The sequence below is a fragment of the Ascidia mentula genome, chromosome 7, assembly GCF_947561715.1.
Source record: "Ascidia mentula chromosome 7, kaAscMent1.1, whole genome shotgun sequence".
Classification (NCBI taxonomy): domain Eukaryota; kingdom Metazoa; phylum Chordata; class Ascidiacea; order Phlebobranchia; family Ascidiidae; genus Ascidia; species Ascidia mentula.
Genome location: NC_138572.1, coordinates 754,186 through 777,780, shown reverse-complemented (window position 1 = coordinate 777,780; position 23,595 = coordinate 754,186). Strand labels below are relative to the sequence as shown.

The 23,595-nt window shown below is 37.0% G+C and overlaps 4 protein-coding genes and 1 long non-coding RNA gene across 7 annotated transcripts; 4 read left to right on the top strand and 1 right to left on the bottom strand.

The window, feature by feature from the left end:
• Window positions 1–1,547, top strand: LOC145909090 (uncharacterized). 2 transcript variants are annotated; one of them, XM_082996409.1, is made up of 3 exons: window positions 1–192; window positions 295–446; window positions 512–1,546. In XM_082996409.1, exons 1-3 carry the CDS (start codon window positions 190–192, stop codon window positions 1,473–1,475), a joined length of 1,119 nt encoding a protein of 372 aa, XP_082852535.1. In that variant the 5' UTR covers window positions 1–189; the 3' UTR covers window positions 1,476–1,546. The 2 variants fall into 2 exon arrangements, with proteins under 2 accessions (XP_082852535.1, XP_082852537.1); XM_082996411.1 differs by lacking the exon at window positions 1–192 and having other exon boundaries at window positions 434–455; window positions 523–1,547.
• A 47-nt stretch (window positions 1,548–1,594) lies between these two features.
• On the bottom strand, window positions 1,595–9,381 carry LOC145909082 (uncharacterized). Of its 2 annotated transcripts, none has more exons than XM_082996402.1 (11): window positions 9,240–9,254; window positions 5,015–5,203; window positions 4,724–4,828; window positions 4,047–4,550; window positions 3,793–3,938; window positions 3,616–3,735; window positions 3,236–3,552; window positions 2,990–3,177; window positions 2,763–2,932; window positions 2,484–2,704; window positions 1,595–2,421 (listed from the first exon to the last, which is right to left on the bottom strand). In XM_082996402.1, the coding sequence occupies exons 2-11, from the start codon at window positions 5,189–5,191 to the stop codon at window positions 2,183–2,185; spliced, it is 2,187 nt and encodes a 728-aa protein (XP_082852528.1). In that variant the 5' UTR covers window positions 5,192–5,203; window positions 9,240–9,254; the 3' UTR covers window positions 1,595–2,182. The 2 variants fall into 2 exon arrangements, with proteins under 2 accessions (XP_082852528.1, XP_082852529.1); XM_082996403.1 differs by having other exon boundaries at window positions 2,254–2,417; window positions 9,240–9,381.
• Window positions 6,402–8,832, top strand: LOC145908732 (NACHT, LRR and PYD domains-containing protein 1a allele 5-like). Its single transcript, XM_082996062.1, has 3 exons — window positions 6,402–8,375; window positions 8,446–8,508; window positions 8,708–8,832. Exons 1-3 carry the CDS (start codon window positions 7,427–7,429, stop codon window positions 8,830–8,832), a joined length of 1,137 nt encoding a protein of 378 aa, XP_082852188.1. The 5' UTR covers window positions 6,402–7,426.
• On the top strand, window positions 8,497–9,761 carry LOC145909097 (uncharacterized). The gene is made up of 3 exons (XR_014403078.1): window positions 8,497–8,538; window positions 8,708–9,333; window positions 9,625–9,761. It is a non-coding gene; the product is annotated as an uncharacterized LOC145909097 (long non-coding RNA).
• A 4,122-nt stretch (window positions 9,762–13,883) lies between these two features.
• LOC145909085 (chymotrypsinogen A-like) lies at window positions 13,884–22,588 on the top strand. Its single transcript, XM_082996407.1, has 17 exons — window positions 13,884–14,229; window positions 14,523–14,684; window positions 15,240–15,393; window positions 15,740–15,906; window positions 16,234–16,788; window positions 16,902–17,121; window positions 17,219–17,313; window positions 17,745–17,961; window positions 18,530–18,672; window positions 19,142–19,305; window positions 19,584–19,688; window positions 20,082–20,211; window positions 20,639–20,757; window positions 20,815–21,009; window positions 21,166–21,266; window positions 21,830–21,948; window positions 22,281–22,588. The coding sequence occupies exons 9-17, from the start codon at window positions 18,583–18,585 to the stop codon at window positions 22,539–22,541; spliced, it is 1,284 nt and encodes a 427-aa protein (XP_082852533.1). The 5' UTR covers window positions 13,884–14,229; window positions 14,523–14,684; window positions 15,240–15,393; window positions 15,740–15,906; window positions 16,234–16,788; window positions 16,902–17,121; window positions 17,219–17,313; window positions 17,745–17,961; window positions 18,530–18,582; the 3' UTR covers window positions 22,542–22,588.
• The last annotated feature ends 1,007 nt before the right edge of the window (window positions 22,589–23,595 follow it).

Sequence of the window (23,595 nt, the reverse complement as noted above, 5' to 3'; positions counted from 1 at the left end):
CAACATAGTGCTAAGTTGCAGCAAGATAGCTAAGTTGCGGCAACATAGTGCTAAGTTGCGGCAAGATAGCTAAGTTGCCGCAACATAGTTCTAAAGTGGGGCGTTGCAAGTTATGAGTAGCATTGTGGGACTCTCTTTACTGCATGGCTTGGCAGAATATCAAAATGTATTGTGGGAAAATGACTTGAAATGGTAAGTGCTTCACGATTTATTTACGTATTTTTGTCGTGAATGACTAGTTTTTTGGCCGTGAAAGAAATGATAAACGTAAACTGTTATCTGTGCATATTCTAGGGGCGACATCGGAAGCAAGTTGATGTGGAACATCTCAAGCAACTTTTGGTTCTAAGAATAAAATTTAGTGATATATGCCGATTGCTTGAAATATCCAGACCCACATTGAAACGAGTTATATGTGAATGTAATTTGGAAAAAACAACTTACAGGTATGGCAGGTGGAAATAACTTAGTTAAAGCTTTATTTAACTGGTGTATATCTATCCTCGTGCAGTTCAATATCAGATCAGGATCTTGACACCACATTACGAAATGTAAAAGGAAACCATCCTGCATCTGGGGAAGTTATGGTAAATGGACACCTTAAAGCACAGGGTATATTTGTACAAAGGAAAAGGCTTCGATCTAGTTTGCATAGAGTTGATGAAGAGGGAATAAAAGCACGACAACTTACAACCATTGCCAGAAGAAAATATACAGTTCCATGTCCTAACTACATTTGGCATATAGATGGCACTCACAAGTTAATTAGATGGAAGTTTGTCATTCACGCTGGAATAGATGGATACAGTAGGTTAATTACCTACTGCCACTGCTCAGATAACAATAAGTCAGTGACTGTTTTAAACTTGTTTGAAGAAGCTGTGGATAAATTTGGTTTGCCACTAAAAATTCGAAGTGATTTTGGTGGAGAAAATGTTCATGTGTGGAGGTATATGTATGAAAGAAGGCTTAACAGCAAATCTGTGGTTACTGGAAGTTCAGTGCACAATCAACGAATTGAGCGACTCAACAGAGATATTAATTCTCAAGTTGTGAATAGGTTTCACAATGAATTCTCATACCTTGAGGAGTGTCACATATTGGATATTATGAACTCTGTACATCTTTACTGTCTCCATTTTGTGTACAAAGATATCATAAACAAAAGGTTGGCGGAGTTTGTAACTGCAACAAACCACCATGTTCTTTCAACTGAAAATTATCAATCACCTTTGCAACTTTTTTACATGAATCGCCACCTATTACAGTTTCAGGCGCTAAACCCATTTGATGAAATTGATAATAGTGACATAATATACCCAAGTACTAGCAATGTTGATGTTGAAACAAATTTGTTACAATTGCCTGAAGGTGTATTACAAAACTTAAATGATGCAGTACGTCAAGAAAGTAACAGTATGAACAAATACAAATGTGCTGTTGAATTTGTCAGTAACTATCTTGTTGAACAGTGAATGCTTTGTTTTTTCACTTTGACACTTGTTTAGTAGTTTTACATTACATGCATACCATACTGCTTAATACATACATCACAAGTTTTCATGATTTATTTTGAAAATGAACAGAAAATATCGGCTGTATTCAAATTATTTAAAAACAATTCTGTAGCAGGTAAGATATGACAGTGTATGTAGTACTGAGGTATGTGGCAAATTGAGGCTAGCAAACAATACAAATCAGAAAGTGTCAATGTTACTCATATTTTACAGTGGTTTTGTCACAATATGTGAAGGCCACATTAACATTCAAATATACCCAGTACAGACACTCAATATCTTACAGAACATTATAGTTTTGGTCTTTAAAACAGTTTTAACAAACAATTGCTACACACAAGGGGTTGTTATATGCTAGAAATTTAATTGTGTACATAGTCAAAATAAATAAAGAACATGGAAGTAGTATAACTTTTCACAAATTTAATTAAATAGCTTGGTGACAATCACAGTTTGCAATAAACAGAACAACATTTAACAAACACTGCTCTCAGGCTATAGTGTACTAACATAAAACCAGTTCAAATGTACATCAGGTTATGTTTGAAAATGCTTTGAGGTACTCAATACTTATTGGTACATGGTAATTCACACTAGCCGAGGTAATGCATCCCATATACAACTGGTGTTCTTTGGGCATATCCAACCAAAATTATTCAATTGCTTTAAACTTTCCCAAAGCCGGGCGAATTGGAAATGCCAAATTCCATTTTGCTTTTGAAAGTGTCATAATCCTTATGTCCCATGGGAATGCTGATAATATTGGCACAAGTATTTCCCAGGGGAAAAGGGGATGATTCAGTAAACTGTAGAGAAGGCTTTGGAAAAAATCCTAACGGAGGTGTTTCATCTGCCCCAGTTGCAAACACTAATATGCCTTGAAGTGAACATTCAGAATCTCTTTCTAAAGAAAGAAAGTATATATTTCACAAACTGCAACTTTTTAAAACAAAAATAACTTGGCACCTTCCACATCATCTAAGAAGCTTTTCCACCAGGTCATCACCAAATTTTCTTTATTTCTTCTGTTACTTCCAGCCTCAGAAAGTGTGGGGTTAAAGATAGCCTTAATTTTGTCGGCTGTAATTTGTTCACTACCGTTAATTGCCATGAAATACTTTTCAAATGCAATGGGTGCATTTTTCATTTGGTCCAGAAGACCAGTTGGATTTAAACCTGTAGTAAACCTAAACAGTATGTGCCTAATGTAACAATGTAAAGCATCACATACATAGTTTTACAAACCTGGTAAGTGGTTCATTCTTGCCTTCGGTATAAAATTTCATTGCATTATTTATAATTTTGCTCTTGTCATTTAAGTTTGTACAGTGTGTGTGACAGCCAGCAAGTTTTAAAAATGTATATGAGTTTAACAAACAATCATTGAGTTCACAAAGTGATTCTGTATCTTTTATCTGCAAAATAAAACACTTCTGTTCGAAAACAAGAAAGCAACATCAATACAGTAAAACCTTTTGAAGTTCTGAAATATATTCACAACCAATATCGGTCATATCTGACAAAGCTTCCATATAGTCCCTTGGGAGGCCAAGAATTTGTCTGAACAAAAGCCTTGAAAAACATTTTGGAGCTGGCCCGCCATGCAATAGTGAAAGGGATATAAGAATTCCATAAATGTAGTACAAATCCTTGTCAATTGCTGAAAAAGAAAACAAAACTAATTATTCATATTATTTGCAAAGAAAATTTAAGATTACCTATTGGGTTAGTAGAAAGAAACTTTTTGCTTTCTTTTCCTTCAAATATTATGCTATTCATGATTTCATGCATTACCAAACGTAAAAACTCTCTGGTTGGACCTCCAGCATCCACAGCTCCCTCAAATTCACCATTTTCATCACTAAACTCCACACTAATCCGAGCCATGGGGTTAAACATTTTCCTTTTTACAGTTCGAACAGCTCCGTCTAATATGTTGGACCTAATTACATTGAACTTATTGACAGCATGTTCATCAATGTTTTCTTGCAAAGTTTCCAGGCACTGTTCTGCGGTGGCAGTGTCATGCAATTTCCTGCAATGCCATTGTAACAATGCATTATTTTCAAAAGTGAATCCACATAATATTGTTAATTACTCAGACATAGAGGGTTCTCCAAGTAATGACTGCTGAATTGCCTGTTGCAGGTCACCATCACTATCATCACTGGAATAGTTTGGAGGTTCATCACAACTTGATACCAAGTTGACATACTCACTAAAAAGCATTTAGTATTGGAAGATTTTTTTAGGCATAGGAATTATTTAATTTTACCGATAAATCAAAGATTCTGTCGCAGTTATGGAACCAACCAATGATGTATCCGGTAAAGGATTGCAATTTTCCTTCTCTTCAGAAACTTCAACACTGTTACTAGTTTCTTCAGTCAACAGAGCATCTTCCTGTGTTTGCTTGCAATCCTAAGTAGATATTTAGTGATACATAACATGTTACATATGGCATGGACATATTCAATAATTAGTCTTGATCGATTTATTTTTGTAATAGTTGGTTATTATCTTACAAACCATGTCACAATTGTTGACTGCAATTTCCACAGTTTTAATTGCTAGGGCATCTTCTGAACTGATATAAATTTTTTTTGTGTTTAGTGCTAGCACAGCTCTTGCATTCCATATAAATCCATCCTCAGATACTGCCTTCGTCAACAAATTAAGGCCTGGTTTGAGCAACAAGTATTGAAAAGTGGAAAATGAAATGAAGCAATCTTTAAAAGCGTTGATGATGGCTGTTTGCATTTCAGTCATATTCCATACACTGTTAATTTGTATAACATGGTGTAATCCCATTGTCTTCATCTTTTTTTGACATCTTGGTATTGTCATAAACCAATCACCATTTATTCTTTGTATGCCTTGTGAAAATTCTTGAAGTGGAATACATACAACAATTCTTGAACAAAAGTGATGTCTATCAGTTTTTTTGTATTTGAGTTTTCGACCACCTTTAACTGCAACTGGTTTCCACCTTTTTCCTGTCGAGTTTAATGGACAGAAAACTCTTTTACACTCCTGCAAAAATTAAAGAACAGCATTAGAATATTACATTTACTGCATAATGCTAGCCAAGTTGTTTATAACTAGTTGGAATGTTTTTGGATATGCTACTTTTGGATATACCATATGTTACGGGCACATCAAAGCTAAATGTTATGCAATCTACAGCAGTAAAGTAAATTACTTACTGGTTGAAAGTCATCATCATCATCTACAAAGGTGGAATAGCTTGTTTTATCAGCCCCAAAGATACGTCCACCACTACCTCTGATTTCATTTTGAAAGGAAGAATTCTGTCAACAAAGCACACAGTGGTTCGAAAGAAAAAAATACAGTAGTTAACTGCGTCCCCAGTGACAGGGTATACAACTTGGCATGATATAAACTTTTTCGTGAGTTTTACCTCTATGGGGAATAACACATTTCGAACATGAAATTAACATTTGTTACTCACTAACCGACCCCTAAGGGGTACTTACAATTTTGGGGGGTTTCTTTACTTTTTCCAACTGGCCTTTAGGCAGTGTAGATCCAGAAGATGAGGCAGATTTGCATTCATTGTCCTGTTCGGCTCGGTCCCTCGCCAAGGTATTAACAACTGTGGCCAATCTTTGCACCGCCTCTTCCAACTCCGTATATTCGCTCTTGGTTTCCATTACCTACGTTACCTTATTAAAAATATATATTAAATATAACGCGATAAAAAGCGCCGGCAAATTTTTAGCTAACCTGCGGCAACAAAGCTTTATAATGCGCAACTTCGTTATCTTGCAGCAACTTAGCTCTACGTTGCGACACATTGGCTCTATGTTGGGGGAACTTGGCTGTCTTGCGGCAACATATCTATCTTGTAGCAACTTAGCTCTATCTTGCGGCAACATATCTATCTTGTAGCAACTTCGATCTATGTTGCGGCAACTTAGCACTATGTTGCCGCAACTTAGCTATCTTGCCGCAACTTAGCACTATGTTGCGGCAAGATAGCTCTATGTTGCGGCAACTTAGCTATCTTGCCGCAACTTAGCACTATGTTGCCGCAACTTAGCTATCTTGCCGCAACTTAGCTCTATGTTGCCGCAACTTAGCTCTATGTTGCCGCAACTTAGCTATCTTGCCGCAACTTAGCACTATGTTGCCGCAACTTAGCTATCTTGCCGCAACTTAGCACTATGTTGCGGCAAGATAGCTCTATGTTGCCGCAACTTAGCTATCTTGCCGCAACTTAGCTCTATGTTGCCGCAACTTAGCACTATGTTGCCGCAACTTAGCACTATGTTGCCGCAACTTAGCTATCTTGCCGCAACTTAGCACTATGTTGCGGCAAGATAGCTCTATGTTGCCGCAACTTAGCTATCTTGCCGCAACTTAGCTTTATCTTGCAGCAAGTTAATATTTTTCAAAAAGGCGCGTTGATGCCATTGTGAAAAATAGCTATGTTGCGGCAAGTTAATTTTTTTCAAAACGGCGCCCCATAATAAAGCGGGTTAGAACTGTGGCATTAACTGTAGGCTGCTACACAACATGACTGATTGCTCATGCTTTTTGGATGCGATTTGTAAGTTATAGCAGGATTGAAACATCACTGTCGTTATGAACATTGACTTCCGTCAGACACCATGTTGGCTGCCTGTCCCGTCACCGATGGTGTTCTTGGACCAGAAATTTATTGTAATTCATGAGTCTTTGATTATTCTGCAGATATAGCCTCAAGATTGAACCGCTTTTCAGCTCAATTTTATACAGCACCCGTTACCGCGTAACTACCTGACTTCAAACGCCCAAAACTCTACTTAAAACTGCCTAAAACTGGTTCAAATTCGTCCAAGCAGAGACTACTAACTTAGTCCAACAACGGCACATGTGCTCAAACGTAAAATTGAACCCCATACATCACTGATTGCTTTGTGACGTCCTTCTTTTATGACAGAGGATTAAATACAAGGTGCAAATTTTCCGCCGCCAAACATATTTTCATAGAAAAACCAATATGCGTCCTTCAGCAGTTTTTTTAAGCTCCATTAAGTATACTGCATTGTGGGTAAAAATCCAACCAATCAGGGAGTCACAACTCGAAATTTGCCTGTTACAACTCAATACACTCTGTGATGTTTGTCGATGTTATCTGAAATTAGGTTTGTTCCTACTCCTACGAAGCAAAGTAGTTACATAAATTGACGTAAAATAAGAGTTAGATCAACTAAAACTTTGTAAATAAGCAGTTGAAATGAAAATATAATGATACATTATACGGTTGGCTAAAAAACTAAACAGCAGACAATTTTTTTCCCGTTTTTGTACTTGGGGATTTTATCATTTTTCTGTGGCATTTGACGTTACCATTACAATATAATTTGACAGATAAACACTAATCCTTAATTTGTGTTGTGGTTATGCAGCATGCTGCACTAAAATTAAACCAGCCAAACATAGATGCTAGAGCTCACTGTTTTGTGTAAAAACCACAGTAACATGGATTTATTATCTGAAAAACCTGTTTAAAATTTGCAGAAGAAAAGTTGCAACAGGCAGTTAATGAAATCAAAAAGTATCAGCTTGAAAATCTTGATCCCGATGTTGTCCCTTACAGTGAAGAGTTGCAAAAGGTTGAAATACCAGAGGTTCAACCAACACTGATAGATACTGATATTTACAAAGGAATTGATCCTCAAGAGGAAAATGAGTTTCAGCCATCAACAAGCAAGGGGGACAATGATCGATTTGTTGGTGAACACATCAAATTTCCCCAACTAGTTTCAAGCTTTAAAGAACACAAAAAGCAAGGCTTATTTCTAGCTTTTCTTGGACCGGCTGGATGTGGCAAATCTACTCTTTCCAAGAGATTATGTAGGCAACTAGAAACTGAAGATCACTTAGTGCTTCATCTTCGGTTTATGTATTTAAACTACGGCGATAGAAAGCTTACTTTGCAGGAGCTTCTGCTGGATAACCAGTTCAACCATGCTTCACAGGAAACACTCAGTTTGGTTTTCCAGTGGATGATAAAGAACCCAGAAAAGTGTGCTTTTATTTTTGATGGATTAGATCAGGCAACCTGGACACTAGAAAACATGGCACCTGTAAATGAGAAGTATCACACTCCCTTGCCAGTACAACAGCTTGTTGCAAACCTTTGCAGCAGGCAATTTTTTCCAAAATCTACATTGATTTTTACTTCTCGACCCCACTCATTACTATTAATACCATTAGGACTCCGACCTAAGCCAACACTTTATGTCAGTGATCTTTCTCCTAAGGATGCAAAGACACTGTTTGATAGCTACTCAGGTGATAAAGCAAATGAACTGTGGAACAAACTTGCAACTAAATCTCCGCAATTGCTTGATTTATGCCGCAATCCAATGCTTTTACAATTTATTGTTTATGCTGGGTTATTTGGTGAGGTGCACAGTATTTCCACCATAACTAATGTATTTGATGAAGTTTTGCAACAACTTGGTCATTCTGAGCACGCAAAAGGAGAGAATTTAGAAAACCTCAAGTTGCCACTTAGCCAAATGGCATATGAAGGCATGGTTCGTAAAACCGTTGTGTTCACACATGATGACCTTCAAAAAGTAGGTTTAGAAGATGTAAAAGTACAGGATGTAGTGTTCAAAATGGCAAAGTTCTCCCGGTTTCCCAGTCGTAGAGTCTTTGATGGGAGGAATGTTCTCTTCTACTACCTTCATCAAGTTCTGCAGGAAATGTTTGGTGCATACTACATTTCTATGTTCATGTCAGATGAAGAATTTGATCAAATCGTGGACGATTTGATTAATGAACCCCATTGGGCAATGGTTCGTCGTTTTGTGTGTGGCCTTTTGCTCGGACACAAACCAGGTATGTGCAGCGCATTGGAAAGTTTGTGCTTTAATGACCATTATTTTTATTTTACAATTTTCAATCAAAGCATCTGGAAGTGGACATAGTGAAACCAGTTCAGAATCTGGTCCTGTCAATAGTGCTGTCATCGGTACGACAATTTCCAAGATGCATAAAATCCGTCAGTACTATATTTATTTGGTATTTGTGTATTAAAAATGTGTTTATGTTATCTTTTTTTTTGCTGACAAAACTTTGCTGATTACTTAGCAATGAACTTAAAATGTAATTGAAAGAAAAAGAAAGATATATGCTATATACACTATATATTGTGACTCATTGTTTTACAGCCTGCAGAGAAGGTTTGGCTTCAACAAATGTAAAATCTACTTCATCCAAAACATTAGATGGCGCAACAAATTCCAAGGCCCAACTTTCAAAACAGTCGCCAGAAAATGGTGGTAAATGTTTTTGAAGCGGAAAACTATTTGAGTGAAACATAACCAACAACAATGCTTTCATTTTTAAACTGTGCTGCACAAGATTTGACAGTGTATTATGTGTTAAAGCATGGTTGTGTTGTACTTTAACTGAATATCAAAATGCCAATTAACAACCAGAAACAGGATTTAATGCCCATTGAAAGTTCATGACACATGTCGCAGCATGCAATTTCACAACGATTGGCATTTTTGGATGGAATTTGTCTATGTTGCAATTTTTTATGCACACCACTTAAAAAGCCCTTACAGGTTGAGAACCACTGGAACAATTATTTAAAATTTTACTAGAATTTCAACCAATGTTTGTTGGCTGTTTCATCAAGGCACTTGTAAACAGATGGTATCCTATTATATCTTGTTTATGATTTGTAATACATACGTTTCTACAGCTGGTGAAACTTCCACTGCTGCAGCTGAACTTCAGGCAACCAGAATACCTCAAATAGATGGTGGTGAACTAGGACATGTAAAAAGTAAGTTCTGCCCTATATACACATGTTGCTTAACTGATTTTTAGTGCAAGTAACGAAGTATAACATTTTTACGTCACAAACTGGAGTGTAATGTTGCCACCATGTTTTGCATTCATATATTCCTTGTTATTTATTATAATCAATGTTTTACATAAACCTGTGGTTTAAGGCACATAAATTAATTGTTAAATGGTATGAATATTAAAACACTTCACTAAAGTCTACAAAAAATGGAAATAAATGATATATATATATATGCTAGACTATATATTTCAACACATTGTTTTAAAGCTTTCAGGGATGGTTTGGCTTCAACAAATATCGAATCGTCTTCATCCAAAACATTAGGTGGCGCAACAACTTCCAAGGCCCAACATTCAAAACAGTCGCTGGATAATGGTGATAAATATATAAAGCAGATAACATAACATAACAACAATCCTTTCTTTTTTAAACTGGGCTTCATAAGATTTAACAGTGTATTATGTGTCATAGCATTATTATGCTTGACTTGATAAACTCAGTATTTTTGTTTAGTTTCTTCCAATTCTGCCACAAAAAAACAAACAGGTTTTTTTGCGAGACTTTTTTCAAGACGTTCAAAGAAACATCCAAAACATGCAGGAAAAGGTTAAATTTTTGAATTTTATTTCCCTGCTTCTCGGCAGTGACATCGCAGTCAATTTGTTGAACTCTCATACCTTAGCTGGAAGAACTATGGTTCCTAATGACCAGGGTTATAAGTTCAAACTCCAGTGCTTTTTTATATCTTGAGCTGTCAGGAAAAGAAGCTTTACCAGTCTTGGCTGTGATGCCGCTGTTACTTGGTGTGCAACGTTTTAGTGCTGTAAGCATGCGACAGTAGCTCAATCCATTTGTTGTGTTAATTTAAACATTCATGTATTGTTCATGTAAATTTAACACCTGTTTCTACAGCTGGTGAAGCCTCCACTGCTGCAGCTGAACTTGAGGCAACCAGAATACATCAAATAGATGGTGGTGAGCTAGGACATGTAAAAAGTAAGTTCTGCCCTATATACACACGCTGCTAAAGTGCTTTTTATCGCAAGTACCGAAGTATACCATTTTTGTAACACATATATCCATTGGTATATATTATATCCATTGTTTCACATAAACCTGTGGATTTGGGCACCTAAATTAATTGTCCAATGGTATGAATATTACATTATTTCACAAATGCAAACATTTCAACCTATGAGGTCTCATCAGTGCAGTTGTTGACTGCTAGCTTTTACACTAGCAGTCACACTGATTTCCAAATATGACATTCGTGTGGTGAATCCCTGCTGTAAAGTCTAACTGGCAAACTCCCACAGACAGAGCAGTGGCCTGGAATGCCCAGGCCCAGCTTGGTTGTTCAGCCACTGTAGGCCGTAACTCACAATTAAATCCTAGAAATTGAGTTTTAAAGGTCATTTGCCTTTGTTCACCTGGTGACAGTTTCTCTTGTTTGTCAAAAACAATTACCAGGTCTGATGACTCATGAAGGAAGACTGCAATTGCTGAACAGAAAAAAAATTGATTAGAGATGCATTAAGACACATGGGTGGTTTTGCAAAGGCTAACTGCTAAACTGCCAGTCCTAGGGGGTGTACAAACAGCCCTAGTGGCCCCCAAGACAGTTACAAGACATCTAATTCTTAATGAATTGTGTAGAGTAGGGTTGGTGGCTTCACTTAATCGCAAATGGAGGGTACTTTCTGTGATTCATTTTTTCACAAAACAAACCTACACTTTTTTTCTGCTTTTTTAGCCAAAATAATGGCCAACAGGGGGACAAAATGCCCCTGGGGGAGTGGTTAAAGTAGTTATCTCGAATATAATTTTGACCAGAATTTAGACAAGGGTCGGGACTAACAGAAAATCACAAACTGAGCATACTTTCTGTGATTCATTTTTCCACAAAATCGACCTCAATATTTGGGTAGTTTTTCAGCTACATGTTCAACAGCACCCTCTACCAATTTATTGCCTGACTAATAACCCTGAAAACCATAGTAAAACTGCCCCCAAACACGCTGAAAATCGCCCTGGCAACAACCTGTTCATTTGCGCTCATTCATCCAAAACACTGGCACCCATGCATGACCCATTGCATTTCCCAACCAAGAAACTCCTTTCCACAGAAATACAGAGTTGCGGCCTGTAACCTAATTTATTTATTGTCAAAATTATCAAATGAGGCCTTCGTATTTGGTTAACCCTTATGGTGTACATAAATGCCATTAAATTGCAGTTATCACCTTGATTGTTTTTTACAGGTGATGGAAGTGGTTCCAGTCCAAAAACCTTGCCATCAACCTCAGTCAAGACTGACTCCAGTGATCCAGCATCCTCCACACTTAACAATGAGGAACAAATGCATGGTAGTCAGTTACAATAAAAACAATCTTTTTTCTAATCCAAAAAGAAAAAAAAACTTTGCAGTAACATTTGTAACCAGTAAAGTAATACAAGGCATTTAAGTGTAAAAATCTGGGACCATCTAATTGATGCCAAAGTTAAGATGCTGCTGTTATTTAAAATATTTGTTTTGTTGCACTTGTCTCCATTGACTGACCCTGCCTGCCTTTTTTACAATTAGTCAGTCTTGCACTGATAATGAACACAAACATTTGAAACAACATAATTTTACTTTTCAGTTGCTTCTAATTCCACCACAGAAAAACCCAGAGGATTAATGAAGCTGTTTTTAGATCTTTTTCACAAACAACCAAAACATGCAGGACAAGGTTTGCTACTATCCAAAATTCATTATGATGCATTAATGGCAATTCCATGCGCTGGACGAGAAGATAAACTTGCTCCAGACAAAAGCACGCTAGTGCGATGGAAAATATTCTGCCACTGCATCGTTTTATCATTGTTATGAAATGTCCTAGGGAGGGGTCGCCTAAATTGCTCTCAAAAAATGATGCAAATTTAGGATCAACTGCAAGTGTAATAACTGCGACCCCTTTTTTTTCTCATCTAATCATAAGAAAATCATTCTGCTGTAATAATTTTTACCTGCAAAGTAATACAAGGCATTGTCTGCATTGACCGGCCCTGAACGATTTGCAAAACCATGTTCACAATTTGTTACACAACGTTGCTTTACGCGAAAAGCTTGCTGTTAAACTTTCACATACTTTCCACTACAAGTTACCATTATATTGGGTAAACGGGCATCGTGGTTTCGAAAGTCTCACATCTTATTACGCATCTAACATACGCAGGTTATATTTGTGGAAAACGCACATTGGGAGTTTAAATAATTCTCCCATCCAAATACGTGGCTTCTATTTTTGCCGTAAATGTTGATCTTGTTATTTTCAGGCAAACGTGCGAATACGTTGTTGAAGAAACTTTCGAAATACCTGCGAGAAAAATGGCCTGAGTACTACGAGTTACGAGGTTAGTATTTATTTCCAGTCTGTGTGATGCGTGTTTGTAAACGTAACTGTTACGTCACAGTAAGTATTGTGACGTCGCAATTCCATTGTTGTTATAGAAGAGAATGGAATAAAAATGTTTAATTCAGGTTGAAAGTTTTAAAGGAAGGTCGCATATTTTTTGTCGGATAAAGTTTATGTTTTCCTTCCAGTAATTTAATGTTTTTGTATTTGATTAATTTGTTGGATCTTGTCTTGTTTAAATCCGATTAAAAGTGAAGAAATCTTGTTTGAAGTTTGCAATAAAACGTTTTAGTGATTTAATAAAACTTCCGCCATGTTTGTTTTAATAAACTTGTCCCTGTTTCAGATTTCCTCGTAGATTTACAGGAAGTTGACGGAATAGTTAGAGATGAAATCGCCCTCTCTTGTCCTTGGATGTTGAATTTAGACGGAACCCCACTGAAGATTTCGGATGTTTTCGCTCTCGCGGATTTCCTCCCACGGATTCGAAAACCCGATTTGTTGCTGGGGTTGGATGGATGCGGACTTAATTCCGAAACTTTAAACTTGATCTGTGAAGCGATTATGAAGATGGGACCCAAGGTTGGTTTTCATTATTTTGAGAATAAATATTTGTTTAAATCCATGATATTTTTATAAAACTTACTTTTTTTTAATCAAAAGTGAAAACATGGAGTTAATTTTAATCCGGTTTTAAGAAAAAAATTCTGTTTAAAAAAAAGTTTGAAACAAAGATTTCCGACCAATCTTTATATTTTAAATAGTTGAGAGATCTCGCCCTGGTTTCCAACAAGTTTGAACAAAAAGATGTTGGAAATATTTGTCGGATTCTCCCTAAAGTGGATGAGGAGTTGGGGCTGAGTAGATGCAGATTCGATTCCGAATCTATTCGAGTCTTGGAAGAAGAGATTAAAAAACTGAAAAACCCGGTAAGAATTTGTTTAATTTATATTTGCATTAAAACATGGTTTTGTTAATTTTGATGAAATTAAAAGTTTTGTGATTTTTTTTCAGCCGAGAGTTTCGGGTTTGGATGATCAGTTCCTCTCATCCGATGTAGACTCCAGTGGTCCGGATTGAAACAAAACACGCGACTTCCAGAATTATTTGTGTTTTTTTTGTGATTTGTTCAAAATAAATGTTTTTTACTGCAAATAAAATTGCTGCGAAATACATAAAGTGAAATATGTCTGGAGCAGAAAGTGAGAGGAAAGTTTTCCGACATTTTTATTCCAGTTTTCAGAAGAAAGAACACCAGGGGTTGTTTGTAGAATAGAATGCTGTCATGTAGGAACGTAACAGACGGATCTACTTGGTCTTGGAATAAAATTAAAACTTCAACTGTCCCAAAATATCTGATTTTTTGATGAATTGGTTTTAAATGCAAGAAATCTCATTGCAAATGAAGAGTGAAATTCCCACAAACTGACAACGTCCATGAATCAAGTTACAAGAGAATATGTTGGTTAATGAAGTAAGTGTATGTCTTGTATTGGTCTGTTGTACACAAATACTTATTTGCAGTTTAGTTGTGCTCTGTTTAAAAGTTAGTTGCTGGGTTTAATTTATAATGAATCCTCTAGTCAATCCAAATAAAAAATATAATCCCAGAATAAATTTTGTTGTAAATTTGAATACAAAACATTACTAAGACCAATCTTGTCAGCTCCAAGAACATCACTAATCCACACAATGAATCGTTGTTGAAATTAGTCCTAGTCATCATGCTGACCCCAAACTAAATTAATTCATAACTTTTGTCAACAGAAATCATATTAAGTGAGTTGCAGACTGGACGACTGGGCGAATGTTTTGATCTGTTAGGTCTCATCAGTGCAACTTGATGTTGGCTTTTGACAATCTTTCTCGACAAACAACCAGTCGAAGATTTTCACAAAAACTGGGTGCAAACCTCCGAAGCCAATCGAGGTGAAAACCCTATGTCACAGCTAAATTTTTTGGGAAATTTTAAACTTAGACCAATGGTCCTTAACCAGTGTCAGTGCAGCAATGTTTTAAACATTACATGTGTGTTTTTTAATTATGTATGTGCAAACCAGAGTATATTGCCCTTATCTTGTTACCACTGTGTTGCCACCACCTCATTACCTATATCATTATGTAAATTTTATTGTGTAAATTTGTGTAATTCTTCGGCATTTATCATTTTGACAAATATTTGCGACGCAAGCCAATCCCGAACACATGTAAAAGTACTGAAGTATGAACTTCTAAATCACTTGGCATGCCATGAATATTAACCTCGTGTGCCAGGGGTTGCCGACCCCTCAAAGAGTGTTGTCAGGGAGTCTTCCACAACCTCTAAATACTCACTCTAAGTGATTTATAAACTCCTATTTTTCAAAAAATTTTTGTGCAGTTTACAATATGAGCATGGATGTATGTAAAACAGTAGAAGCAAGTAACAACCTGGTTATATGGAAAACACATTGTGACTTTTACCCCATATTTTAATCTTGGCAGGATCAGATTTTATCAAAACATCAAAGAGGTCAATGACTTTTCTGACAGCTTTGTATGCCAGGACTAAGAGGCCTAGAGTCACTGAATTAGATGATTGACCAACACAACGAATCCCAGGAAATTTTGATCTGAACAAGAGGTCGCATTCAAAAAAGTTGGGTTGCCCCACAGGCGGTATTTAACTTTGTTGTATGTAAATTTCAATGAACGAAATACTGAAAACTTATGTGATGTTTTTACCTAGATGTGTTGATATTGCTATATTATCACAAGTGTGTGTAACTATGCCTATATAACATTATTTTGCTGCATAAACTTTACAACAGTAATTTCTTGTAGCAATATTAGACAACTATTTTTTTTTGTTTTATTACATAAAAACCATGTTATGTTTGGAAGTCATAAATATGCATTTGTTTGAGATTTGCCAAGTTTCAGTGGTACTCTAGTTGCGGGTCGACAGTGGTCCCAAAACCTTTCATTTTTCATTTATCCACCAGGTTGCACTGAAGAATAAAACATCACCAAGGCAACATCAAGAATATTCAAATCCCTGTGTGGTGAAAACAACCACACAAAAAAAGAGAATGTCATGACCTCCAATTTTCACAAGGTCACCAACAACATGCCTGCCCTACATTGAATCCTTGTAGTTGGTGCAAAAAAGGTTAGATCGACTTTGTTAATAAAGAAAGAGCAAACACATTTTTGATTTTATGTTGACCTCTAAATTTGTTGATTGGAATTTAATAAAAGTATGTGCTGGATGACTCTTTATGCAGACTAAAACATATTAGATGAAACCAAGTAGTTTTGATTAAAAAGGTCTGACTGTAGTTGTTGTTTCTCGAATTTATTGACAAAAGCAAAAGAACCATCAAGAAAAACGTCTTTATCTAAAACTCTTCTACAAACGTAAGCGTTTCTGATTGGAAACCTATAAATACCTGTGATGTTTTTGCAGAGTCATTAAATACCATTGCTGTTTTTGCAGAGTCATAGCGATGCCAACCTGAGGATTGGAAAATAACGACTGGAAATAATGGAGTTGTTGTAAACACCAATACTTCTCTGCAAGGACATCCTGGGTAAAACTCACCCAAATTGTAATATTAGAAGTTAAACACACCGATAGAATGCAATCTTACTCATAACAGAAAATGACAATGAAAGATGACAAACATACGGTAAGCAGTATTGCTTTTAATCAATGCAAAAAAATGCAAAAACTTTTGCATAAATGATATTTTGTGAATTGTCTGAGACAAGGTTATGTTTTTATTTTTGACCTTCCCCACCATTGATATAAGTCATTGTTATTTATTTGTTACAAAATAATGAAGTATTGATGAATAATATATTTGATTATATTTTGACATTCTGTGCCAGTGTGCAAGATATGTGATATTCACATAACATCAAGAAAACTAATTCACTTTTGCAATTTCAACAGGTTTCCATACATTGGAGACATCCACTAACATGCTGTAAACCCCACACTTGACATTACCTTCTTACAGCTTCACATTGTGTTAAATTCAGCTCAAATGTAAGTGTTTCTTGTGTGCAATCTGTTTCATAAAGAGGATTGATTCGCTCATGTTTTCTTGATTAACTTTTAAAACAACAAATAGTATTATTGAGCTGTTTCCATGGTGACAGGTTAACCAATGAGACCAGCGATCGGGGCCTGGGGTGGGTGGTTACAGGTTACTACAAATCAAAGGATTCACATGACATAATTATTGAAGAGGAAAACCTCATTATGTGATCATTCCCAACTATACTGTTGCAAATCATTCAAGTGGAAAGTCTACGGGGACAATGTCGTTCTACACAAGATCTCACTTTTTCCGAATTCGAATATTCTCCCATATAATCCGTATGTCAGCTTGGATTTTAGTACAAAATCACAATTTTATTCAAATGTAATCCATGCACGTTTCTGTTCCATTACCAACCTATTTCTATGTTTGCAGTGGATTTATGCAGTCAGCATGTTTGCCTATTGGACAAAAACAGTTTTTGTCACAATATGAGTATGGAATATCTGGTTGGGGAATGCGGGGTGCAGGTAGTTTTCTATGTTTCTGGATATAATTGTTTATTGGGGTAATGCTTAAGGTGAAATTATACAAAGCACATGTTACTTGAAAACTTTTCGACGTGGTACAAAATTACCTTATTTCTTTTATCTTTATTTATTAACACTGCACAAGATACAAGTGACATCCATGACAACAGTAATGAAAGTGAAAATCGTATTTCATTTTTATAAGAATGAACAAATCACTATTTTACAAAAAAATAGCCACCAGTTGGTGCCAGTGAGCATATTTGTCCATGAGAATTGCAGTCGCCTACTTGGCTGTTTGAGCCTGACAATGTTTACTGCAGTAAGAGTGGAAATTTTCTTTTCCACTGTTAGCTGCTGAATGGTTAAATCGAGTCGTTCTTGCTTATCTAAACATATTACCACAAACAATTTCCAATCTTGTTTTTCAGAAAGACGGCACTGACACACGTGTCGGGGTGACAGTGGGGGTCCTTTGGCATGTTTAGACCCCAACACGACATGTCACACTATCTGGGGTATCACAAGTTGGGGCATCGGTTGTGGAAACGTAAACAAACCTGGGATTTACACGAGGGTGTCAAGCTTTGTTCCATGTTATCAGATTCCTGACAAATATTACCAACATTATTGATTGAGACTGCGCCGGTTTGTGTGGTTTTTTTGTTGTTGTGATTTTGACAGTTTTATAGTTTTCAAATCCAACAAGGCATTTAATTGTCCAGGATGAAATAATTTTAAACCAATCATTATTTACAAAGTTTGTAATTGCGCCTTAAAAACTACTTCTAACCATTAAATAATATAAAAGTGCAGTGTATAGACAGGATGGCCAAGCTGCCTAAGGTAATGCGATCTGAACACAGCACGTTTATTATGTACTGTACTTTTTTAAGATAGGCAAAGTTGACCAAAACAGTGCAAAAAGATTGTTCACGCCTGCAACAATTGCTAACCTTGAATGGAAAAGCTTTTGTGCTTTCCGTTTACTAAATATAGTGAAGGAATTTGTAATACTTAGGAAGAAACATATCTTGTGAAACTAGTTATTCTAAAGCATTCTTTTTCAAAAGTACTTTTACCTAAAATGCTGCGTACTTCAGATGTATTTGTGATAAACTCTACCGCCGCACCAACTGAACTATCGAAGGATGTGGGAAACCATCTAACAAGTTTATGTAAGTGCAATTTATCGAAATATTTCATTTAACTACAGGTTTCGGACGACGAGGTGGCCGAGTGGTTAAGACGAGTGATCGCTAATCCATTATGCTCTGCACGAATTTCCTGTGCCGAAAGTTTCCTTTGCTTGCACGAGTCCAGGGGGGTTTAAACATTTTCCTTGCCTCAAACCTAGCTGTGAGTTGCAAGATTAAATCAGATAACTAACAATGTACTTCACAAAAACGTTATTTTGGCATGAACAAACCATCTAAAACCAAAGAATTAACAAGAACAATAAGTTCGTATGTTTTAGTGTCATCTGTTGGTTTATCCGCTAGATGGCGCTGTCAAGCCATTCTAATTTAAATATGCCATTGGTCGCTGGAACAGGTTACAATAAATTGAACAAAATTTCAACTTACTGTAGCAAGTTCTGTAATAAGTCCGGAGTCGGTATTTCACAAGCTTTTCAATCGATATATTTCAAAAATATATATATCGCCTATGCTTTAAACATCATAAGTATATCTTATTCAAGTAGAATGTGTTTCTGTTGGGTATATTGCTATCAGGAGATTATCATAATACAAACTATCATACTGTAAAACATTGAATTGAATAAACTTGCTGGTTGTAATGGTTTCGCTTTGTATGTAACACACAGCTAATCATCAAGAACGGACCAACTGGAAATGAATGGAGTGCAAGGCCCTTTTGTCGTCTGGGCAGGGCAAGATTAAGCAGAGGGACTAAGTTTCAAATCATTATTCGTATTCACACCATATCCATCATGATATATTACAACGGAGCTCTTACCTACGTCTTGCCGTAAGCTTACGTTATTTTGTTATTGTAGTGCACAATAAATATGTATTGACTATGCTTAAATGTTGTTTTTAGTCGAAAAAGTAATGCATTTGTAGCTAGAAAAGAATGGATAATGCTTCCTACGAAAAGATAACTGGCTTTGTGATGTGTAAAGACAATTTATATTCAATACTTCTAATACTAATTGATGAAGATTCAACAATGTTAACTTGTTCGGTAAAAGTTTGAGATTTCAAACAGATTTTCATGTAATTGTGTTGTTTCTCTCTGTTGTTTAGAATTACGAGAAGATTGCCTTCCATTGGAGAAACCAACCACATTGCTGTTTACAATTCGCAAAGGACGGAACATTTTCGGCTTTTAACTGACCAAGATTTAGGTTAGTTGCACGAAGTTTTTCACAATTTATTACGGGGATGCACAACTCGGTCAAGCGTGTCATTTGTGTTGTAGACTTTATGATCAAAACTCATAAAAAGTATTTTTTGGACAATATTACGAGAGGGATTTGAACACTTGTATCACTATGCCATGAAACATTTTTATTTATGTAGAGTGTACGTCGTATATCCCCATATGACTTCAAATACTAAAAAACCGTAAGGCAATATGCACACAATACACAGTTGTTAGGAATATATGTTTAGCCCTGTGGGCATTATCAGTTCCCTGAAAGTAAACACAGCAATAACATGATGCAAAAAAACGTCTCACCAACATCCAGGCTGATCGTGTTGTTTAAAGCCAGTGCTTTGTGTTCGTATATTCCCAGGTAGCGAACTGCAAGAAGAATCTTGCGGTGAAGCCACCACCGAAATTCCTGTTCCGGCTTTCTGTCCTGAGGTCAAAGACGGATTGAGAATAGTGGAAGGGGTCAACGCTAACCCCGTGAGTCAGCCGTGGCAGGTAAATGATTTTATGGGAGATTTGCAAAGTTATGTTGAAACGTACAATTATAGGAGAGCTCAATTTAAACCCATGTCTTATATTCGTTGTCAGTCAGATGCCGGCTTTCATAAAAGCTTGCTTCCATGTGCACGTGTGTCTGTAACAGTGCTGGTATTTAATGATTGCTTTTTCTCTACATCTGTTATCCTTTTTTTACTTTTTCGGCCGCATGGCATGACCAATTGCCAAAAACCACACGACACACAGTGAATACAGATGATAATATTTCTCTTGTAACTACTTTTGTATATTTCGGTGCCGACTAATCACCCACAAACCCATAATTTCCCCCTACTAGTAAATTTTTCACCGGTTAAGAACCACTATAAGCTTAATATCTTCATGTTTACATCAAGCGTACGAGGTATTTTTATCATTCTAACAGGTTTCCATACGTAAGAAGTATCCATTAAGAGGCCGCACCCCTCACTCTAGCGAAGGAACTCTCATCAACAGATGTTACGTCCTCACAGCCGCACATTGTGTCGAATCCAGTTCGAAATCGTGAGTAACTTCCGAAGTTCTTTTAATTTGCCATGGAAACCATTTCCATGGTTACAGGTTCACCAATGAGACGATCGTTCGGGTGGGCGATTACTACAACCGTGACGGACTCCAATTCAGCCAATCAGAGGGCGTAGAGGATTCACGTGACCTAGATATTGAAGAGGTTTACAGACATCCTTACTACTCGTATCATTCGAGTCCAACCAACGACTTGGCGTTGATTAAATTGAGACAATGCGTTTCATTCAAGTAAGATAAATTCACAAGGGACCTGGTACATTCCAAATTAGAATGCATTGCCTTGGTTTTTACACAACGTAAACGTAATACGCCCGAAGCAAGGAGTTATTAAATATCATGTGGAGATATCAGTGTTTCATTTTAAACTTATTTCTATGGTTGCAGTCGATTTGTGCGACCAGCATGTCTGCCTCTCGGACAAAACCAGTTTTCGTCACAATCTCGATGTGGAATATCTGGGTGGGGGGCGCATGGTCCCAGACACTGTAAGTTTTTTATGTTTTTCTGTGCATGAGTCGCTTTATCAGTTGTTTATCGACAGTTACGTCATTAGATAAGGGTTTTTGAATAAAACGGTAAAAACTGGAATGCTGGACTTCAAACACGTTTCAAAATTGCCTTTCCATCCGCCTGCCTGCCAATGTAGGCGATGCATTCGATGCAGCTTATAATCATGTAATACAGCACTGATGATAAACACATGTCGTGTTTGAAATGTCTGTTTAACAATGTAGGTTTTGGCTTCTCATTCAAGGTCATTCACTTCAGTATTTTGCACCTAGACAAGGGTTTTTGAAATCTTCAAGTTCCTGTTCCCAAATCCTTCCACAAACCGATATAGAAGCATCTAACACCTGCGCGTTATGAATTAACCTCTGTATTCTGTCGGTACAATTTCATAGTACAGCGCATTCAATGTACGGTCGGCATATATAACATTTGTCAGTTACAACAACGAACACTGTGATGCGGTGTTGACGAAACTTGCAAAAGTATTGCCAACCACAACCTTTAAGAATCACATCACAACATGCTTGTTGTTCGGCAGTTAACCCCATGGATTATCCACCCTGCCTCCAGCAGGCGCCAGTGAGCATATTTCCCAATGAGAATTGCAGCCGACTGCTCGGTGTTGACTACCTTAAGCACTCCATGATGTGCGCTGCGGTGAGAACAACAATTTTCAATACCCTTGCTGCCTTTTAAAGTTAATCTATCAAACACCTCTTGCTTTTCTGTTTAGTTTAGAATGCAACGTTTTGTAATTTTTGTTGTTGTTGCGATTGTTCGATGTCTGTTTTAACTTTTTCATTTACAGGTAGTTTTTTTTGCCAGAAGCACTTGTGTATTTTTCGTTTTGTTTGTTCAGCAATTGAACCAAACATACATTTTCGGTTATTATGACTCGCACGTGTAATATAAACACTTTAGGCAACTGTAAAAAAAATTCTAACTGAGAAACCGCACTTTTTTTAACTGTTGGTACTTTTGTATTCCAGAAAGATGGCACTGACACGTGTCGGGGTGACAGTGGGGGCCCTTTAGCATGTTTAGACCCCAACACGGCACGTCACACTATCTGGGGTATCACAAGTTGGGGAATCGGTTGTGGAAACGTAAACAAACCTGGGATTTACACGAGGGTGTCAAGCTATGTTCGTTGGCTTTACCTCAAAATGCGACTGAGACCAACTGATGAACAGTTTATGAGCGACGTTCGATCTTTCCGAGTGCTTGACAAATATTGCCAACATTACTGATTGTGTCTGCTGTGTGCGTTTGTACTCGTGTATTTGATTAAAGTTCAGAACCGATTAACAAAATGGTTAAGCTTTGTGGTTGAAGATTGGATCAACAGGATCTTCTTGTCTGCATTGACACAACTAAACCGGTGTGCACTAACTAGCGTCGTTTCGTTAAAATGTTCCTTTTCCGACAACTGTTCTCTGAATATATGTGGGGAATTTTTGTTGAAACCGACGCGCGTAATGTTGACAGGATACACTGGTGAGCTAACGCACGACTTTTCAGACCTTCCACATACGTATAGGGCAGTGTTTTCCAACCGGTGGTACGCGACGGCATTCCAGGTGGTACGCGAGCACCTTTCCGTAATTAGCGGATATTGTTTGAATTGAAAAAGCCGTAAATGATCCCAAAATGTTTAAATGTTTGTTACTTCATCCTCTAGGTTACTTTGTCACACTTAACTAGGTGGTACGCGATGAAATTGTTTTGCCTCCAAGTCGTACGCAACCACAAAAAGGTTGGGAATCACTGACGTAGGGGATCTCTACAACCGTAATCAGACAACGCTTTATGCTCTTGCAGGACAAGGCGTGATCGTCCCATTCCGAAGTGCAGCTTGCGATATGGTCTTGTCGGTTACCTATCCAGGAAATTTTCCACTTTGTGGTTCTTTGCATTTGACGTCGATTCGTTAGCGACCAAACTAGGTAGGAACTAATGGAGACGAACCACAGTAGAGTAAACATATGGCCAAGCAAATAAACTCTACCGCCGCACCAACTGAACTATCGAAGGATGTGGCAAACCAGTTAAATATCAAGTTTATGTAGGTGCAATTGACAATATTAAACCGAACTAAAGTAGTTTTGACAAGACAATATTTTTTCCAAACAATTCTCACATAAATATTTCATTTAACAACAGGTTTTGGACGACGAGGTGGCGGAGTGGTTAAGACGATGGATCGCTAATTCATTATGCTCTGCACGCATTTCCTGTGCCGAAAGTTCACTAGCATTGATATCACCAGGAAATTTTTGAAACAATGCGACGTATGAATGGATT